General features: G+C 45.6%; 1 protein-coding gene across 2 annotated transcripts in view; it reads right to left on the bottom strand.

The window, feature by feature from the left end:
- Positions 1-18,539, bottom strand: part of Cldn10 (claudin 10) — an 83,332-nt gene that overhangs the window by 3,371 nt on the left and 61,422 nt on the right. The window contains exons 1-3 of one of the 2 annotated variants that reach the window (XM_051160967.1): positions 15,216-15,500; positions 8,552-8,713; positions 8,382-8,463 (exon numbers count right to left, since the gene is read on the bottom strand). In XM_051160967.1, the coding sequence (XP_051016924.1) occupies positions 8,382-8,463; positions 8,552-8,713; positions 15,216-15,435 (464 nt within the window). In that variant the 5' untranslated portion in view covers positions 15,436-15,500. Of the gene's footprint in view, positions 1-8,381; positions 8,464-8,551; positions 8,714-15,215; positions 15,501-18,539 lie in introns of those variants that run through there. The other variant, XM_051160968.1, reaches the window with a different exon arrangement.

Raw genomic sequence — 18,539 nt, 5'->3', positions numbered from 1 at the left:
AGAAAAGTTAAAACGTGGATTAACCACTTAAAAGTGTTCTCCCAAACAAACCAAAAGATCTGAAGGGTTTAAACACGCTTTCACGTATAGGCGGGGGTTATCCTCCTCCCTAGTGTGCAGAGCTATGTAAGGTTGCTGCTTGGGGCCTTCATTCCCTGAGAGAGCAAAGTAGCCCGTGGCAGCATTGACTCAGCACAGTGCACCGGTCCAATCATAGCTTAGCCTTTCAACCTCCACAGCCACCCTAAGAAAAGAGACTGGAGGCCACTTATTTTTGCATCCTGATCGGACACCCAAATCTCCATCTCTGACTTGATTTGCTGTTCCCGGGGATCTCCTCTCCTTCCTTTGTCACCTCCACAGACACGCTAAGCCCAGTCCTAGGCTGCTCATGTTCCGCATGGACAAGAGAAGGCTAGCCCGGCAGCTCCTCCCACAGATCCTATAGTCTGGTGGGGCTGGTCAGACATTAAACAAATAATTACAGTACAACGATGAGCCCTAACAATTGAATTCAAAGAGCATGTCTGTGCAAACAGACCTGACCCCAGCTCTCCCAGATACACACAGACGTGGACTGGATAAGGACACGGAAACGACATGCCCTCACGGTCAGCGCCTGTGCTGTGTGCTTTTGAACACACATCGCCTTTCAATCCCCTTTACAGTTCTGAGATACGGGTGTAAGTATCCTCACTTTGCAAACGAGCATCAGGGAGATTAAATGGCTTGTCCCATATGTCAGACACGTAAATGGTAGAGCCCTGAGCCTTTAACTGTGATCCCAAGCCTAAGCTATTAACCATCGCTCTCACGGTAAATGAGTTTATGAACATTTTAAAATCCCAGTCAGTGTAAGCTACTTTTAGTTCCCATTTCAGAAAGGTTTTCTGCCTCCCTGGCTCATTAAGCTCTCAGTGGCTCCAGCACCACGGGGTGTGGAATTTTTTCCCACATGCCCTGGGGCTGTCTTTTCACCCAACACCACAAGAGGTAAGGGAGTCATTAAAGCCCGGACACGCTGAGCAGCCCCTCATCCTTTTAGGACCCACAGAAAACTGACATGACCTAATGAAGGTCACAGGTCCTTTTAGAGTACAGTGTCCTTGCTTTAATAAGAACGGTAATAATCAAAATAGATATGTCAGTTACCTTAATGCAAAACAACATGTTTTGGGGGGAAATGTTAAAAAAAAAAATCTAGAAAGCACATTTACATGTTATCCACATGGATACATCAAAACTGAATTCCAGTGACATATAATGGCCACGCAACTGCAAGGATAAGTTTATATAAGTGGACGTTCTATAAGAATCATGCATAAATGCATTTACTCCCAGCACTGTACATTCCGAGTTGCTTATTTAGAGTGGGCTATCGGGAGCCTACCCCCCTGCCCCCCCCCCCGTGGTTGCTTCTCCCTTCTGTAAACCGCTCCCTCAATCTCTTTGGCTACCACAGTCTGGCACCTCACAACAGTTTCAGAGCAGTGGCAGGGCTCTCAATCAACAACAGAAGAAGGACAAGAAGATTTTAGTTACACGTCCTGGACTCTTTATGGGGAATTCACAAACTTGAGAAACCAAAACAAAAATGGACTTTTAAGCCAGGCACAGTGGTGCATGCCTATAATCCCAGCACTCCGGGAGGCAGAGGCAGAGGCAGGAGCATTGCTGTGAGTTCAAGGCCAGCCTGCCTGGTCTATAAAGCTACAAAGCAAGTCCAGGACAGCCAAGGCTACACAGAGAAGCCGTGTCTCAAAAAAGAAAGAAAAAGCAAACTGGACTTTTCTATTTTCTTCCTTCGGTGCCAGTTCGAAGGTGTAGATGCTAACAGGTTTGCTTGCGTTGTCTGCCGCTGTGTGGTTTCAAATCCCACAAACACCGTGTTAATGGTGGGAACCTTGTTTTGACGTCTTCCTATGTGCTGTTGTAGCAGCTGCCTTCACATTTTTATTTTCTTTAAAAAGTAAACATGTTACAACGATTTTATTTAACTCATTGAGGAATTAAGAAAGCAGGATAAGCTTTCAGAAATTACTCCAAGGTACATTAAAAAAAAAAAAAAGATAAGCAATCAAGAATGCTGAGGTGAATTCAAATAGATGTAAAACTAATCTATTGTTTTTATTTCTCTCATCTTAATGGAAATTTGATAGCTTGTGGCCAACATTTTCCCCAATATGTTACTTTCTCTGATCTTCATAACCCTGTTAGTCTGTGCCACTGTGGTGGGGGAACTGAATGGCTCTATGAGGCCAGAGCCCAGCGCAGGCTGCAGAGTCCCCAGACTGTCAGCGGTAGAGTGCTCTCCCGCCTCACCCTGCGCCAGGTGATCAGTGAGAAACCTTGCCAGTTACTGTGGGAACTGAATGTCATGTTAGCCAAGGTAAATTATAATTTATTAGAAATATCTCATGCCCCGTGTTACAGCATTTGTGTCAAAAACAAATCCATTACTTATCAACCCCGTGTTACTGACCTCCTCCTGCAGCAGTGTGGAGAACTGGGCTTTGCCTGGCCCTGAGCTGAAGCGGGAATGGTGTGCTGAGTCACGGTGCTAACAGAGAGATCAGTGACACGTTTACAGGCAGTTCCCGAGTCTGGGTGAACTGGCAGGGCTGCCAAGGCTGACCTTTAAGATAGGAGGTGCCCAACAGCAAATACTGCCCTGACACCCTTCAGGGGACTCTGTAGGCCAAGTCAGTGCTGGAGTCTCTGTGGGGATGGCAGGTGTGTTCCTTCATACTGAAGTAAATGTGTACAGGTGGACCCCAGCCACACACACACACAAAATCCTCAACAATTAAAATGCTTCCAAGGTTCGTTCAGAATCTTCACCAGCCTGGTGGAAAACAACGGGGAGCGAGGAAGGAGGTATTGAGAGAGCCATTCTGATAAGGAGACTCTCACAGCACCTGTCTGCCTGATAGTTTCCTACAGACATAGTTTCCTTATGTCGCTCAGTGCAGCGACATAGGTGACCAGAAATTAGTAGACAAATTATGCCTTGCTCATGTGGGTTTTCCTAGTGGTTGCACATTAAATAAATGTTTTATTTAATATATTTTATTACAACTTATTAACTGAGCATACATTACTTATAACCTGACTAACCAAAACAATAGGAAAGAGGATTAAAGAACACAATAACAAAACTGTAAGGATATCAGTTTTGAGGAATGATTCTCCTGCTGTATTCAGTAGGACTTTTTTTGTTGGAACCTGGAGTAACCAGAACCTGGAACCTCAGCAGGATCCCAGAACCCCGAAGCCTTTTCTCTAGGAGCATCTCGAAGAGGAGCAATGAATAGTCAAAAACTATTTTAAGTCTCCAAAAAGCTCCGCCTCCACTTCTGGGCTCATTTATATATCTCTTCCCAGAGTCCGTTCACCGGCTCTTTTCAGCTGGCAACAATCAAGCTCCCACACGAGGTGGTTGGTCTTCTAGTGGATTAACATCACCTGTTCTCTTACAAGACCATTCCAATCCCACACTTGGGATCCTAAAAAACAGGTTTATCTCTCTTTCAAATCCCTTTTGAAGCTTCCTTTTACTTGAGAGCCAAGCGTCTTAACATTCCAGCAAGCATTTCTCTATTGCTAATCTCCAAATACTGTAAAAGAGGATGCTCTGCTGTGTGAGGGTATGCGTAAGGACCTTTCACAGTAAAAGTTAACATTTTTCTAGTATTTATGATGCACTAACAGATATGACTTTAAACTTTGAACTAAGGCATTGTACCTAATCATTATAACCTCCTGTCCTCACTCTAGATTCAGAACACAAAGCCGGAGTGGGGGTGGGGGTGGGGACACAACCTGAAACTTTGAAGAACACAGCTAGGAAGAGGCAGAGCCAAGTTTACTTCTGGCAATTTGGACCCAGGATCCTTGCTGACATTTTTGGTTCTGAGCCTAACCTTTGAAGGCTGAGCCATCTCTCACACCCCAGGATTCTCTCCTCATCAGCTTACCCTTATCTCATAAGCGAATGCCTGCCATTTACAGAGAGACACAGCCCCTCCCTTCGCTGCTGACTTTGCTACAAATGTCCTAAATTGTGGACTAGCTACAAGGATACAACAAGTCCAGCCATGTATTCTTTGGTTCATGATGCCCTCAGTCTGACCCAGGAGAGAAAGCAATAACTACCAGTAGAGTTACAATGTGGGCATTACCAGTAGAGCCCAGGTAAACTGACAGGAATTATTACGCCACAGGCTAGTCAGTGAAAATGAAACAATTGGCAAACACTCGCTATCCCGGTTGGTTTTTAAAGGCTCACTAGCCTAACAGAAGCATCCGGGGGAATTTTAGTAACTGGAGGTGACCTATGCGGCTTCTGAGCAGTGAAGTCACAGCATCACACCTTCTTACTGTTGAGGTTTTTTTTTTTTTTTTTTTTTTTTGCTTGCTTGTTTGTTTGTTTTTGTTTTTGTTTTTACTCTGGTGTTTAACATTTATATATAATCTCTTACCTCAAACTTTATGGGCTTTTTATCAACCTGAGTTTGCTTTCCAAATAACCTCGTGAGCAGAGCCATTTTAAACATATATCCATATAGCCGTGCTTGCCCACGATACAGGTGGAAGGGAGAAGTTAGGTAGCAAGTCAAAGTCACAAGGTTGCTTTTCAACCAGAGATCGTTTATCTGAAGGTAGCTCTTCTCTCCTCCCCCCACCACCCCTTCTCTTCCACCGCTTCCCCTCCCTCTCATCTTTCTTTCTGCCCTCTGCTTCACGTATGCTTCACCCTTCTGTGCTGGGGACTGAACGTGGACCCCACAGTGAGCACACAGCCCCAGCCTGGCAAGCATGAATTTCTAACTACTGAATAGCCACAAGAGGGAACGGGTTTCACCAGGTAGAGTATAGTCTGCATCCTAATGTATCAAACCAAGTATTCCAGGAATGAAGGGAATTCCACAGTAAAACTGAAAACAGGAAAGCCTGGAGGCTCAGACCCAAGCTTGGGACTCGGAGGCCAAGCATGACTGACACATCCACCCAGCAGAGGGTCTCAGTCACAGGCTGCTACTTTTCTTGAATTGAAAAGCATTTCTTTCTTTCTTTCTTTTTTGTATCTTGGAACAGTTTATTTAAGAAAACAAGACATTCAGGAAGTTAGTGGTTTGGGCAACAAAGCAAGGATAAGAATACTGTTATCATGTGGGCTGCGAGCCTTGCTTTGGGGAACCTATTAGCATAAGCCTGTAGGAGGGCAGGGTTTTTTGTTTTTTTTTTTTTTTTTTTTTTTTTTTTTTCTTTTGGATATGTTAGGTTTTGTTTTAATAAAAAGGCAGAAGTTGGTTTGAAATTGCCTAAAGGGAAGAAGAGAAGGTTGTTTTCAACTCCCTGGAAATGGCCATGTTGGAGCTGTGCAAACAGACTCATCTCAGAGATGAAAAAAAAACAAAGACAAAAGAGCGGGAAACAGTAAATACACAAACACAGGGAAAAAAATGGGCTGGAGAGATGGCTCAGTGGTTAAGAGCGCCACCTGCTCTTCCAGAGGTCCTGAGTTTAATTCTCAGCAACCACATGGTGGCTCACAACTATCTATAGTGAGATCTGGTGCCCTCTTCTGGCATTCAAGCTCACATGCAGACAGAACAGTGTATAAATCTTTAAAAACAAACAAACACAGGGAGCTATTTATGCACTATGATTCTGCCAAATGTAAGGCAAGGTTCTGAGATGAGCAGGGGGAGGGGGGAGCATTTTAGAATAAATAGCCATTGAATATTTTGCACAGCAATGGGGCTCAGATTCTTGACCACAGCTCTACCCTTGAAGCCATTCATGTTTTTCTTATGAATAAAGCTACAACTGGGTTCCTTGCACACAGTAGGGATTTGTTGGTAAGCCTAGTTGTGTTTTCCTAACTTAGGCAGCCAAAGAGTATATAATAGAGTTCAACAGCATCAGCAAACCAACAAGAGGAAACCCACATCCCAAAGTCTGAACTGTCTTCCGGTGCATTTTAGGGTTCGAGCTCATGAAATTCAAAGCAGAACCTAAGCCAAAGTGGCCAACATCTTCCAGCGCTTTGCCCAAGGACCCGAACACACACAACTCCTCAGGCTCCTTACAGCCACCCCTCTGGGCCACCACCTGGGAGAAGACACTCGATGGTAGCTGCATGTGGCGTTTGTGGGAAGGGGAACATGACCGTGCCTCTCAGCTCCATCCGCAGTCTTGTCTCCTCAGACCATTGACAGGGCAGGAAGCTCTGCGCGGGTCTGAAAGGACCAGACTCTCTACAGGGACGGTGCCACTTGGAGGCGCTGTGGGAGGTAGACAGAATTGGAGCAGATGCTTTCTGACCTCAAGATAGCAACAGAATCCTCATGCTGGCCTAGGAAGACATCAAAGAAATAGCTAGAACCTTCCCAACAGCACCTTCTCCAAACCTCTCCTCACCTGGGTTGGCAGAGCCATGAGCTGTGACTCCTACACACATTCAAGCACAAATGAACTTGAACTCAGACAGCAATTATTAAGTTCTAGCAAAGCCAGCGGAGAACATTTTCTCCCTGAATAAGCCAGGTCAAAGCCCTGCTTTAAAGATGACTTTCAAGACCCATGGAGCCAATTTAATTCTGTTTTAGGAACGAACATGTAGGGTTTTTTTTTTGTTTGTTTGTTTGTTTTTTAAATTTTATCACCCAACTCATCCAAGAAGGTGTTGATTAAGAAATAAAGCATCAGATGAAATAATGATCACCAATTGGTTGGCTTTTGAAGGCACACTTAGTTTGCATGAAGCCTGGATTCCTGTCATGACTCTTTAATTAGAATTGATGGCATGTTTACAACTCTCAAGGGCAACCATTCCTTGATCCAAATAGAATTTAGTGAGATTGTGAAGTCTCAGTTTTCACCTCAGGGTTTGATGTCATGCACATCTGTTCAAATCTAATTTTCAAAAATAAAGGAGAAGCTGAGCCTAGCATTCAGGATGCTAAGGCCGGAGGATTATAGGTCATGCCCAGCCTGGGCTATAAAGCAAGACTATATCTCAAAAAACACAAAATGCAACAAAAAGTGAAAAGAATATTTAAAAATCAGGATATATTTTTTAACATGGGTAGAAGAGTAAAAATTATATTGGGTTCAAGGACAATGGTTTGTTTGTTTGTTTGTTTCCTAATTAATAAAATTTCTGAATGGAAACTATTTTAAAATAAATATATGACAGAAACTCTATAATGAAAAGTGCATGCAGCATCTAGCTTCAAAATTATGAAACTGTAGTTATAAATTGCACATTTCAGAGCACAGGGTCTACAGAATTCCACTTCCTGGTCTGAAATGTGGACCAGTTTAGTCCAAGTTCCTGTCAACAGGAAGTTGACTTCCAGAAAGAGAACCTCAAGAGAGACTGTCCCATTTCATGAAGGCATTATAAATCAAATTTGTTTAAATCAAATTTGATTAAACCCCTGCAATGCTGCGCACGGCTACGAAGGGGCCAACCTGTGTTGTGTAATCCCCATTATCCCTCACAACTTCAGCTGTTCTGACTTCAGCATTAGCTACACTAGAGAGAGAACTAGAAGTCTCTGGAAACTTCTAAATGCACTGGGAAAAGTAATGCCCACCTGACCAATTATTTCTATACTTGACCTTTAAATAATATTCATATAACTTTTATAATACTTATCTCAAGTCTGAAATCTGGTTGCCAGCCTGATTGCCAGCAAAACACTCGTACCCCTCCACACCCCACAAACGTACACATACAACTTCCTGTAGAAGTATGTAAACATAGTTTCATGGCGACGAAAGAGCTGACATATGGCTGACTACTTCTCATCTGGTGTCCTGGGATTTTCCCAATACAAAGAAATAATCATAGGGACCCTATAAAAAGCAGCAGCCCTTAGCTCGGGAACAATAACCAACAGTCCTAAGGCAATCACCTACAGAGACGAGCAGCCAGGGATGAGTGTCATGGTCCTACAACATTGATGGAAACCCTCCTGCTGCCTCAGTGGAGCAAATTCATGAGGTCCAGAGACTAGCATTTAGCAAATACTGTTCTGACTGAGCAATCAAGCTTTTTCACGTTTCATCTTCATAACTCAGCTCTCTTCCCTCCCATCTTATGTCACACCAACTTTTCCTGACTTTTGCTCCCATTTTATGATGTAAAATGGATGAGGTTCTTGTTCTAAATCCTACGCTTTGAGCTATTTAAAGATAATATACAATGTTAATGAATTGCCGAATGCATCTTTCAACAAGCTGACCCTTATATTTGACGTTAGAGACTAGCACTTACCAACAAATTTCATTTTCAAAAGCAATGCAGGATATCTATACCCTAATATAATACATTTATTTGTATCACTTTTCTGAACATATAGACTTACTTTTGCTCCATAAAGAGAGGATCAAAGAATTCGGTTGTGATTTTGTTTGCGTACAGGGAACAGCCTGTCATGGAACAGAGACCTGAAAAACACCAGTGGGCAAGCGCTGCGGTCAGAGTTGTGTCATTCACATTAAGAAACACCTTGTTTGGTAGGAAGTTGCTAGTTACCTGACAATATGAACACAATCCCAGCCAAGCAGGCAATTTTAGCTTTGGCTTTTTCTGAGCCTCCAACTTTGGTACACTTCATTCCAAAGAGTGCAAAAATGGAACCGAAAAAGCCCAGGCTGACCGCAGCAATCATGAGTCCTCTACATGCCTGGATATAACCTGTAATCAGAGCAGGTCGCTTATGTTAACGTAAATTGCACATCTCTCCAGAAAGAAACCTCCCTTTGTGTCGTCACTTGGGATGGTTGTTATACTGTCTTGGTGGGGGGAGAAAAACAAAACTGTAACACAATGGGTAATACATGCAAGCAAATCTACCTGAAAAGCCCATTCTGTGCCACACACTTTTAGGTCCACCTTATGCATAGCCTCCGGCTAGATCTTTATGTTATTCCTGTATTAACTGAGGCAGAAACTTGGGCATGCAAAGGTTCTGTGATTTGCTGTGGGTGAGCTAGCAAATGGTAGAAAGGGTCCCAGCCTGGAAAGCATCGTTAAGTCCATGCTGCACTACCTCTCACTCCAACTCCATAGTGCATCTGCCTTCTAATAGACACCACAGAGAGCCTGGCACTTCAAAATGAGACCACTTACACCTGGGCAGCAAGACTCCCCAAAGGGTCAAATCTCCTGGGTAGCAATGGCAGTTTGTAAGTGAGACTAGCCAGCATGTGCTAATGGCCCACGGTGGTCTATGGACTATTTTAGCGACACTGCGCTGTGGTTGGGGTGCATAGAATAAAGCTGGGCTTTGGGAAACATTACCTAATAGGTGAGAAGCACTATTAAGTCAACTGTAAACGAGTGCCCTGTGTTAGTCCCTCAGCTCGTTCCCACTGAACCCTTCATGTCCTCAGTCACGTACTTTATTTGCATAGCTGGGGTGATAATAAACTCTAGCAGGGCTTTGGGCCAGCCACCAACCCATGCTAAATGAACAGAATTCAAAGTGATACAGCATTCCCATGCAGGCCACCTCATTTCAGTCAGAAATAAGACTGTCTTTCAGTCCAATGCAGTGAGAGGGGAATGCACCAGGTGTAGGCAAATACAGTGAGCAAACACACACACACACACACACACACACACACACACACACACACACACACACACACACATCATGTTTACTTTGGGAATTAAGCTTCTAATAAAAACAAAAGAGCAAAAGCCCCCTTAAGTGTCAACATAAGCAGTAGCCACCGACCATTATTTAATTCTCAAGCAAAGCCACTGATAACTAATACTGTTAACTGATAGTTATACTTTGTGGGGTAAACGTCAGTAATCCCCTGTCCCATGCTTCTCTGGAAAAAAATAGATTTGTGCTGAAAAGCAAAAGGGAGCTGTTCTCTCTCCTTCACACCACACACCCTCAAGCCCTGTAAACACAGCCGGCCATGGCAATGCCTTTCAATTTTATAGTGTGATATTAATTTTGCCAAGGCAGAGGCTATCGAAAACTGCAAAAGGACCTTATTTTTTGTGATTTGGGACACTAGAGGGGTTCTTTTGTTAACAACAGTGGTGCTGCAAGGCTGAGTGTGTGTGAGGGTATGTGTGTCTGTGAGTGTGTATTTGTGTGTCTGTGTGAGTGTGTCTGTGTGTGAGTGTGTCTGTGTGAGTGTGTCTATGTGTATCTATATGTGTCTGAGTGAGTGTGTCTATGTGTGTGTATGTGCCTGTGTGAATGTGTCTGTGTGTGTGTCTGTATCAGTATATCTATGTGTATGAATGTGTCTGTGTGTATGTGTCTGTGCATGTCTTTGTGTGTGTGAGTGTGTCTATGTATGTGTATCTGTGTCTATATGTGTCTGTGTGTGTGTGTATGTGTGTGTCTATGTCTATGTGTGTGTTTGTGTATGTGAGTGTGTGTATGTGTGTGTGTCTATGTCTATGTGTGTGTGTGTCTATGTGTGTGTATGTGTGTGTCTATATCTATGTGTGTGTATGTGTGTGTGTCTATATCTATGTGTGTGTATGTGAGTGTGTCTATGTGTGTGTATGTGTATGTATGTGAGTGTGTGTATGTGTGTGTATGTGTGTGTGTGTCTGAGTCTCTGCTGCTGCAGCACAATAGTGGAACTGAGACAGAGAGAAAGCCTCTCCTCACGACCTTACAAAGTCAAAGTGTCTGCAAGGATAATCAAAAGTGGCTCCCTGTTCACCACAAAAACTACAGGCAGCAAATAGGTTGCATTTAGCTTACTCTAACTGCCAACATTAACTAACAAAAGTAGAAGGATAGATTCACATGCATGCGGCTCATACACACACACACACACACACACACACACACACACACAAATGCAGCAGTATCCTTGATCGGTGTGCGACATGTTTTGTTTTAAAATGCCTACGAAACCACAAATATTACTGAACTCTACATAGACACCAGTTTTGTTCTAAATACATGATAAAAAATTACAGATTAAGTACGGAAAAAATTAACAGCAATTGTAAAGCTGGGCTTGGGAACACAGGCCTGTAATCCCAGGACTCTGATGATGAGGTAGTAGGGTGGGGTCAAAGCTAGCCTAAGCTCCACAGTGAGATGCTGTTTCAAAAAGAGAAAATAGAAAAAAAGGTAATCATTAAGTAAAATAGAATAATTAACAGCTTATTTGAATAAAATGTATTCAGAACCTATAGATTATTTAATTTTGGAATTTTTCATTTACTATTTTGGGCTTTAGTTGACCGTAGGCCACTGAAACCCAGGGAAGGGGAACCATGGGAAAAGGGAGACTTTTGTGTGTAACATATATTTGGGGAAAGACAGAAACAAATGTCCCTTTACTATGCACCGTAATCAGTTACCTTAAGCCTCTATCACTGGCAGATAGACGGTCTGGAATTTACCAAGGTCTAGGTCCTACAGTTTGGTCATTTAGAACAGGGAATGCTTTTTCCTGTTAGTAAACACTGGCTAGCATGCCAGTCCAGCCCAGTCAGCCTGCAAGGCAGGGAAAATAACAGTAGTATTCACCCTTCGGATTAAAAAAAATTTTTCCTGAATCCCTCATTCTAAAGTCTCTCCTCTCTGGCTTTCCCTGGCCTAGGGAGAAGGAAGGAGGACCAAGCAGGTTCTCATCCTACCCAGCTCTGGCTCTCCTTCACTGCTCCCCAGAACCACGGTGAACAGGGTAGTGCGCTCCATTCTGGCTCCAGTACGCCGCTGAGGACAATTTGCTAACTTTTTTTGCATGCAGGAAGGACAATGGCTGTCCTAGTTTTCCTGTCATGGGGAACCAAGACAAGGCCTAAACTCCCCTGGTAGCCATGAGGGATGGCTTGTGGTAATAATTAGCCTGAGGTTTGTAAACGGGGGCCTACTGGTCCCTAAAACATGAGACTCTCAGGCTGTTAGTGAGTTTCAGCAGACTCTCAGGAGTTTATCTTTTGCAAGGCAGACCTCTACACCCCAGCTTTTAACAGCTCCCCAGGGCAGACTTAGGAGTTGCACCATCCAGAGAAGTGGCCTAGTCAAGGAGGCCATTAGTTCTGACAGGTCTAATTTACTGACACCGTTAATAGCTAATTAACACATTAAAGTGCTGAGGCATGAACATACTCACTCAGAAGTTCTCAAGGTATAATTTATAGTTAGTCCCCCTGCAAGAAATGGCAAACACCCCCATTAGCAAAAATGGATGGCACACAGTAAAAACAGCCTGGCCGAGGAGAAGTTCAAGGGTGCTTTGAAAGGAATATGGGCTAGCAGCAAAGAGAAGCCACCAGTTCCTTCAGCTGTGAACTTTTCAAACAGTAACTTGGACCAAATGAGTTCTGCTGCAGGAAGCCTTCAAGGTAACCCCGGGAAAGTTAAATGTCTTCTTAATGATGTGTTCTTCACCTTTCAGTTGCAAATCAGCTGCTGTGTTTAGTTGCAAAGAAAACGAGCTTTTGTTATACTAGTAGCTTGGTGTATTTGTGCAGAGAATAGTGGATGAGGGAAGGCGGAAGGCTGAGCGTCAGCCTGCACACTCCCGGTTATACACAGTGAGTCCTGCATTACCCAATGGTCCCTCCGCATCTTCATTTCTCATCCGGAAAACGGATAATCGGGGGGAACAGTAGATGGGCAAGAAACTGCCGAAGAATCCCGTCTACAGCACCAAGGGGAACCCTGGGGACCACAACAATTCCTCCTGAGGATGGTAACTCAGAGCACTGGCTTCCAGTAGGACACTCTGGTTTCTGGGACACAAGATAGCCTTGGGTCCTCATCTCTAGTTTGGAGCCTATGCCTGGCTCAAGCAGGGGAGACATAGGATGGTTCTGGTCTGTGAGCTTTCTCCTTCCACTTCTAATATCGGGCCCAACACCCAATATACCTGCCCTTTCGGAAGTCCACGGTAGAGAGAAGGTAGGGTTAGGAGAGAGGGTGCTGCTCTGGAAAGTTCCACTCACAGTGGGGGAGGGGAGACCAACTCCCTTTATGGGAAAAGTAGCTGTGGCTGAGCTCTGGTCTCTTGTAGTTGAAAATGTGCTGGTACACCACAGAGAGGGAAGTCACCAAGGGACATACTGATGATTGTAATTACATCATTATTGTCAAAGTTCAGTATGTAAAAAAACGACATCACATAGACAAATGGTGGGCTCAGAGAGCCCAAGGAAAAGAGGATTCACATACGAAAAAACAGAAGAAACAACACAACTATCGTTGTGCATGAGACATATAAATGACATATAAATGAGAAAAATAGACATAAATAGAAAAAAGGAGAAACTGTCAATAAATAAGTTTAAATGGTCAGACTCAGTGAGAGTAAGGAGAATGCAGATTAAAATAACATTTTTAGTAAGCCCACAGCTATAATGTGCAATTCTGCATAGGAACAGAGGTGAGAAAGTGGCAAAGCAGCTTCCCGTGGCTGCATAAACTGCATATTCAAATGCCTGTTCTTCCAGTCTGGCCATAGAACAGTTTACCGAAGTGTACATCCACACAAACGGGTAAATGTGAAGAATTCCAGGGGAAAGTCGGAAAGAGTCCAGTGTCCACTGGGGGTAAACAGCTTGAGTGAACACTCTATCCAGAGCTGTGCAGCAGCCAAAAAGATTTTCTTATCTGTACCCACTTCAAAGAGGGTGTTAATTTAAAAACAATATGAACCATGTCATTTTGCACATATGCATACATGAATGGCACCTCTCTCTCTCTCTCTCCCTCCCTCTCTCTCTCTCTCTCTCTCTCTCGCTCTCTCTCTGTCTCTGTCTAATGCCTGCCTATCTCAAGGCCTTGAGAATGAGGACTGTGCCCCTGTCCTTCTCAGTTCCCAGCCTGCCCGAACCACAGAACACCTCCCCCCCCCCCCACAGCAGACACAGGAAGGGAAGCCCCACTGTTCTGTACTCAGAGCCTGAAGGAGCATTTCCTTTCTCTCTCTCTCTCTCTCTCTCTCTCTCTCTCTCTCTCTCTCTCTCTCTCTCTCTCTCTCTCTCTCTCTCGCTCTCTCTCCCCTCTTCCTTGTCCTCCAGCTGGACTGATCCAGCAGGCTATCTCAGGCCACAACAGAGTTACAACCGGAATAGTCCTAGAACACATTGTGAATCCTGTGTTCCCGAGCGTAGACCACAGAAACAGGAGCTCGCCTGTTGCCTCCTGAATGCGTGCTCTGCTGAGCACAGGAAACTCACCAGCAACGCGTGCAGTAAACCATGTTCCAGATACTTCTTTTACACAACAGAGCCCGGCCCCGGTGCCACCCTTCTACCAGCTTCCACCACCGAATTGAGCAACAGTTTGCTTTTTGTGACAAGCACTGTCTTAAGGGAATCAAGTCTTCTATTTACCCAGCTATGCAAATAAAAAAATGCAAGAGGAATAATAAAGAAAAGGAAAACACCTCAAATCTAGAAGTAAGGCAAGCTGCTCTTCTTAAGTTTCTTCCAGAATCCATGTAGTTGCTTGTAAAATTCCTGGAAGAGCCTAGAACTTGAGCGAGCATTGTGCTGGTGCTGTACCGACTGTATTCTGGAAACTAAACGGCCAGTTTTCTATGTCAATATCTATCTGCAAAACAACCAAGCAAGGAAGACCCAGAATCCTCGCACATAACTCGGGAGTGCGCTATTATGTTCCGTTGATTCTTGCTGGCCAACATTCCCTGCCCTCTGCAGCCACTTTACCCCTGCATGGGCACGGGCTATCTACTTTCCTAAAACTAAAAGGGAGTATTAAGCTCAAGCCGTCAAGTTTGTAGGAGAGATTTTAAGGAGAACAACAAAAAAACTTCAATATGGTTCTTTCCCGCGCCCCCCCCCCACCTCCCGCCGCGCCCCAGCCTGGCTTTTCAAAGACTCAATGAACCTACTAAAGAGCTCTCAGGGCGAGCATTCTTAGATCTCAATTGTGCCATTTTAATGAGAATCAGATTTTGGTAGTGGGGTGGCAAACCTCTGCACCCTGCCGTTTCCGGACAGAATAGCCTTGTCGCTTCCCAAACACCTGAATTGCTCCTACTCTTGTCCCAGGTTCAGAAGGTGCCTCACGGAAACAGACATCTGTAGACGCGAACACCGTAGACCCTCCCGGGCCAGAGCGAAGCCCGGCCTCCCTCCCGGGGTTCCCCCGGCGGGTCCCTAAGAGGACGCTCCCGCCAGGAAAGCCAGCGAGGTTCAGGGATGGGGATGGGGGCCCCGAAGGGATGCAGACCATCCAGCGCCAGCATGGAGGGGAATTCCTTGCAGTTGGCGACACCGGTGGAATCGGTAACGCACATCTTCCACAGATTGGCAAAATAGGTGGCGGTGGTGATGACAGTGCCATCGATGGTGGACACCTTCCAGTAGTCGGTGGGCAGTGTGGAGGACACCAGCACCCAGCCCGAGATGGACACTACGAAGGCGATGATTTCCAAGGCCGTGCTAGCCATGTCGCTGGCTGCAGCAGCGCTCCAGCTTGCTCCCACTCGGCTCGGCGACCCCCGCGAGCCCTGCCCCAAGACTCCGCCCCCGGTCACCGCCTCCGTCCCGCCCACTGGGCACTTGAGGGCGCTAGAGGACCCGCACTCAAACCCCTGCCCGTCCCGGCGCCCCGGGATAGCGGGGCGATTTGGCCTGGGCTTCCCCCTAGCAGCTGGCCCGCCGTCCACAGTCTCCAAAGCCTTAGGCCCGCGTGCTCCTGAGCCCGAGGTCCCCAAATCTCCCCCAGACAAGCCGCGGAAAACGGCTCTTTTATTGGGACAACCAGATGTGGACAGCCTGCTGCGCCTCCCACCGAGCCGTCCCAGACCCAGCCCTACCCACGGCAAATAGCTTGGCTCACTGGGTGCCTTGTAAAAGCAGGGCAGAAACAGCTTTCGTGTGCCCAGAAAGGACACGGTATGGTAACGCAGGCTCGCTTTGCTGACCGCTAAAGGCCAGTGTGCCACCCTTGTCTGAGTGACTCTGTTTGGCTCGTTAAGGAGGGAGTACTGGGACTGAAACTGCCCTTGCCCTTAAAATTCTGCAGTTCTTTTTCGCCTAGTGGTATGCGGAAAGTAATAATCAAGTGTAGCTCAGGCCTAACTCCAAGGTAGCAGATGGCTACCTCGCAAGCTCCAGAAAATCCAGTAAGGGTCTTTGCTAACTACGAGCTACGGGCGCTCAGTTTAAGAGTCTGGTCTGTGACATGAGGGGTTTGAAGCAAGGGAGGGCCATCTATATATCTTGTTCAACTGTGTGTGTGTGTGTGTGTGTGTGTGTGTGTGTGTGTGTGTGTGTATACACAGGTGTGTGTATGCCTGTGAGTGTGGAGGCCGAGAGCAACCCTTGTCATTATCTACTTTGGTGAAACATGGTCTGTCGCGGAAACCTAAGGCTTTCAGATTGGGCCAGCAGCTGACCAGGGAGCCACTTTTTCTGCCCACCTCTGGAGCCCTGCACCACCATCTGCTGGGGATTGGCACTCAGCAACTTACCCTTGGACAACAGTGTATTTACAGATTATGCCATCTCCCCAGCCCTGAACAACGTTTGTTTTCATCTTGTTTGCTTGTGTGTGTGAGTGTGTGTGTGTTTGTGCATGTGTGTGAGTATGTTCACGTTTGTGAATGTGTGAGCATGCATGTGTGAGTTTGTGAGCATTGTGTGAGTGTGCATTGTGTGAATGTGTGCACAGGTGTCTGTGCATTGAGTGAATACATGAGCTTGTGTGTGAGTGTGTGTGTGTGTGTGTGTGTGCTTGAATCTGTGTGCATGAGTGTATGTGCATATGTGTGTGAGTAAGTGCACATGTGTGGTGCATGTGTGTGTGCACGTGTGTCTGTAGACCAGAGATAGACACTTTTTTTTTTTTTTTTTTTTTGGTTTTTCGATGGCCTTGGCCATCCTGGACTCACTTTGTAGACCAGGCTGGCCTCGAACTCACAGCGATCCGCCTGCCTCTGCCTCCCGAGTGCTGGGATTAAAGGCGTGCGCCACCACGCCCGGCTGATAGACACTATTTTTAACTTTTATGGCTGTCCATCTTGTTTTTTGAGACAGGGCCCATCACCAAAGCAGAAGCTCACTATTTTGACAAACTGGCTGGCCAGTGAGCTCTGAGCCAGGACTTTTCTCTACCACCCAACCCCAGTGGGAGGTTTTCAGATGCTCATCACCGTGCTCAGCTTTTACAGATGTGCTGGGGATGTGAACTGTGAACTCAGGTCTTTCTGCTCCAACTGAGCCTTCTCTCCAACCCACTCCAGCTTAAAAAAAAAAAAGAGAGAGAGAGAGAGAGAGAGAGAGCTTCCACGTTTCCCGCCTAATTGAAGAATAAACTCATTCATTTTTTTTTTTTTTTTTCTCGCTGCCTCAAGACAAACACAAAGATCAAGGTGTCCTTCCAGCTCCCGAGGTCACAAATCCAGGCATAAATGAGAGAACAAAGACACTGGCTTCATTACGGGCGTCTTATTGTCCACTTAAAGTTCTTGCCGTGCTTGGTGTGACCTTTCAGGATCCAGTTCTTGCCAAAAGTAACCGAAGGTCTAAAACACATAAATCAGTCAGCTTCAGAGGAGCAAGTTCCTAGGCCAGTTCCACAGTCTCCACACAGGCCTACTGTGGCCTGTGGAGAAGAAGGTAACTGCCTGTGCCTTGTTTTAGTTTTTGTTTTTTAACCAAGTCAAGCACAGTGAGATCTGACGTGATGAGGTGGTCATGGAGAAGACACAGAGCTGAACACTGAATTACTAAAACTTAGGTTTCGAATGGAACACAGGAGATGTGGTCCACTCGTTCTCGCAGTCTTTTAGAGAACAGTATTGAAACAATGGTCTGTACTCCAGGGCCAGTGCTTAGCAGACAGCAGGATGTCTAATACTGTTTTGTAACTTAAGTCCATCCCCACCTGATTTCTGCCCAGTACTGCATCTGAGCTCTGACGAAGCATGTCAGACCTCCCCCCCCACCCCGCCTCCCCCCATCCCATCCCCATCCCCCACCCCCCCGCCCCACTCCCACCCACCGGCTGTGCAGCCTCAGGTAGCCGATGCGTCCACGTGTGCTGCACAGGCCCATGGCTGTGGAAATGAATGTGGGAGAGAGTGTGAGTGAGCATGGCCTGGTCGGTGGGAGGCAGACATAGTTACCTCCTGTCCTGGTCTTGACCCCAACTTGTCCCAGTGTGTTGCTTCAGGTTCACTGGTGGGTCAAAGAGCAAAGTTTGGGGAGCCTGTTCCTTGTCATCTCCCATTTAGTCACATCCGCCCCACCCCCACCCCGCTCCGAGAAATGGCTGCAAAGTGTCCTCTCTTCTTCTTTATGATCAGCCATGAAGTACTCCCATCTCTGGGTTCCTGCCATTTGTCAAATTTCTTTCTGAACCCCACTCCTGACCTAATTTTGTATTTTGATACTGCAATTCTCTGTGAAGTTGGTTAAAATTACTGTTACCCAAATTATTTCTCTGTCCTTGTTCACAGGCTCTTTGCTGTGCCTTGCTGCTTTGTTAACCATTTCTTGTTTTTACGGGATAGCACACCAGCACAAAAATATTTTGATACAAAAACAT

This window comes from Acomys russatus, chromosome 18 (assembly GCF_903995435.1).
Source record: "Acomys russatus chromosome 18, mAcoRus1.1, whole genome shotgun sequence".
NCBI lineage: Eukaryota > Metazoa > Chordata > Mammalia > Rodentia > Muridae > Acomys > Acomys russatus.
Note: the sequence above shows the minus strand (reverse complement) of the source record. Positions and strands in the feature narration are given on the sequence as shown.